The sequence below is a fragment of the Montipora capricornis genome, chromosome 10, assembly GCF_036669925.1.
Source record: "Montipora capricornis isolate CH-2021 chromosome 10, ASM3666992v2, whole genome shotgun sequence".
In the NCBI taxonomy this organism is placed as follows: Eukaryota; Metazoa; Cnidaria; class Anthozoa; order Scleractinia; family Acroporidae; genus Montipora; species Montipora capricornis.
This window is the reverse complement of record NC_090892.1, coordinates 16,586,197-16,588,625: the sequence shown is the minus strand read 5'-3', so window position 1 is coordinate 16,588,625 and position 2,429 is coordinate 16,586,197. Positions and strand designations below refer to the sequence as shown.

General features: G+C 45.3%; 2 protein-coding genes across 7 annotated transcripts in view; both read left to right on the top strand.

Annotated features, from left to right (window-relative positions):
* Positions 1-1,265, top strand: part of LOC138018549 (protein NLRC3-like) — a 55,322-nt gene extending 54,057 nt beyond the window's left edge. For all 6 annotated transcript variants that reach the window (XM_068865220.1, XM_068865223.1, XM_068865222.1 and 3 more), the window contains one exon: positions 1-1,265. This exon is cut by the window's left edge and continues 270 nt beyond it. In XM_068865220.1, the coding sequence (XP_068721321.1) occupies positions 1-1,265 (1,265 nt within the window).
* A 92-nt stretch (positions 1,266-1,357) lies between these two features.
* On the top strand, positions 1,358-2,155 carry LOC138018550 (NLR family CARD domain-containing protein 3-like). The gene has a single exon (XM_068865226.1). It carries the CDS (start codon positions 1,358-1,360, stop codon positions 2,153-2,155), a length of 798 nt encoding a protein of 265 aa, XP_068721327.1.
* The last annotated feature ends 274 nt before the right edge of the window (positions 2,156-2,429 follow it).

The window sequence follows — 2,429 nt, the reverse complement described above, 5'->3', positions numbered from 1 at the left end:
CTGACAATAACATCGGTGACTTGGGTGCTGCTGCACTAGCTGAAGCTGTGGGAAAAAATCCAAGACGGACAGAGTTGAATTTGTCTGACAATAACATCGGTGACTTGGGTGCTGCTGCACTAGCTGAAGTAATGGAAAAAAATCCAAGCCTGACAGACTTGAATTTGTCTCACAATATCATCCATGACTCAGGTGCTGCTGCACTAGCTGAAGCAATGGGAAAAAATCCAAGGCTGACAGAGTTGAATTTGTCTGACAATATCATCGGTGGCTCAGGTGCTGCTGCTCTGGCTAAAGCAATGGAAAGAAATCCAAGGCTGACAGAGTTGAATTTGTCCGGCAATAACATCGGTGACTTGGGTGCTGCTGCTCTGGCTAAAGCAATGGAAAGAAATCCAAGGTTGACAGAGTTGAATTTGTCCGGCAATAACATCGGTGACTTGGGTGCTGCTGCTCTGGCTAAAGCAATGGAAAGAAATCCAAGGCTGACGTGGGTGGAATTGTCTGACAATATCATCCGTGACTCAGGTGCTGCTGCGCTAGCTGAAGCAATGGAAAAAAATCCAAGGCTGAAAGAGTTGAATTTGTCTCACAATATCATCCATGACTCAGGTGCTGCTGCTCTGGCTAAAGCAATGGAAAGAAATCCAAGGCTGACAGAGTTGAATTTGTCTGACAATATCATCGGTGACTCAGGTGCTGCTGCTCTGGCTAAAGCAATGGAAAAAAACCCAATGCTGACATGGGTGGGTGTGTCTTGCAATAAAATCAGTGACTCGGGTGCTGCTGCTCTGGCTAAAGCAATGGAAAGAAATCCAAGGCTGACAGAGTTGAATTTGTCTGACAATATCATCGGTGACTCAGGTGCTGCTGCACTAGCTGAAGTAATGGAAAACAATCCAAGGCTGACAAGGTTGTATTTGTCCGGCAATAACATCGGTGACTTGGGTGCTGCTGCTCTGGCTAAAGCAATGGAAAGAAATCCAAGGCTGACAGAGTTGAATTTGCGTGGCAATATCATCGGTGACTTCGGTGCTGCTGCTCTGGCTAAAGCAATGGAAAGAAATCCAAGGCTGACGTGGGTGGGTTTGTCTTGCAATAAAATCAGTGACTCGGGTGGTGCTGCTCTGGCTAAAGCAGTGGAAAGGAATCCAACACAGACAAAGGTGTTTTTTTCCGGCAATAACATTGGTGACTCGGGTGCTGCTGCTCTGGCTAAAGCAATAGAAAGAAATCCAAGGCTGACTCAGGTGCTGCTGTACTAGCTGAAGCAATGGAAAAAAAGCCAAGGCTGACAGAGTTGAATTAGTCTGACAATATCATCGGTGACTCAGGTGCTGCTGCACTAGCGGAAGCAATGGAAAAAAATCCAAGGCTGACAGAGTTGAATTTGTCTGACAATATCATCGGTGGCTCAGGTGCTGCTGCTCTGGTTAAAGCAATGGAAAGAAATCCTATCCTGACAGAGTTGAATTTGTCTGACAATATCATCGGTGACTCAGGTGCTGCTGCACTAGCTGAAGCAATGGAAAAAAATCCAAGCCTGACAGAATTGAATTTGTCTGACAATAACATCGGTGACTTGAGTGCTGCTGCACTAGCTGAAGCAATGGAAAAAAATCCAAGGCTGACAGAGTTGAATTTGTCTCACAATATCATCCGTGACTCAAGTGCTGCTGCACTAGCTGAAGCAATGGAAAAAAATCCAAGGCTGACAGAGTTGAATTTGTCTCACAATATCATCCATGACTCAGATGCTGCTGCTCTGGCTAAAGCAATGGAAAGAAATCCAAGGCTGACAGAGTTGAATTTGTCTCACAATATCATCGGTGAATCAGGTGCTGCTGCACTAGCTGAAGTAATGGAAAAAAATCCAAGGCTGACAGAGTTGAATTTGTCTGACAATATCATCGGTGAATCAGGTGCTGCTGCTCTGGCTAAAGCAATGGAAAAAAATCCAATGCTGACATGGGTGGATTTGTCTTGCAATAAAATCAGTGGCTCGGGTGCTGCTGCTCTGGCTAAAGCAGTGGAAAGAAATCCAACGCTGACAAAGGTGAATTTGTCCCGCAATAACATCGGTGACTCGGGTGCTGCTGCTCTGGCTAAAGCAATGGAAAGAAATCCAAGGCTGACTCGGGTGCTGCTGTACTAGCTGAAGCAATGGAAAAAAATCCAAGGCTGACAGAGTTGAATTTGGCTGACAATATCATCGGTGACTCAGGTGCTGCTGCTCTGGCTAAAGCAATGGAAAGAAATCCAAGGCTGACAGAGTTGAATTTGTCTCACAATATCATCGGTAAATCAGGTGCTGCTGCACTAGCTGAAGCAATAGAAAAAAAATCCAAGGCTGATAGAGTTGAATTTGTCTGACAATATCATCAGTGACTCAGGTGCTGCTGCTCTGGCTAAAGCAATGGAAAGAAGTT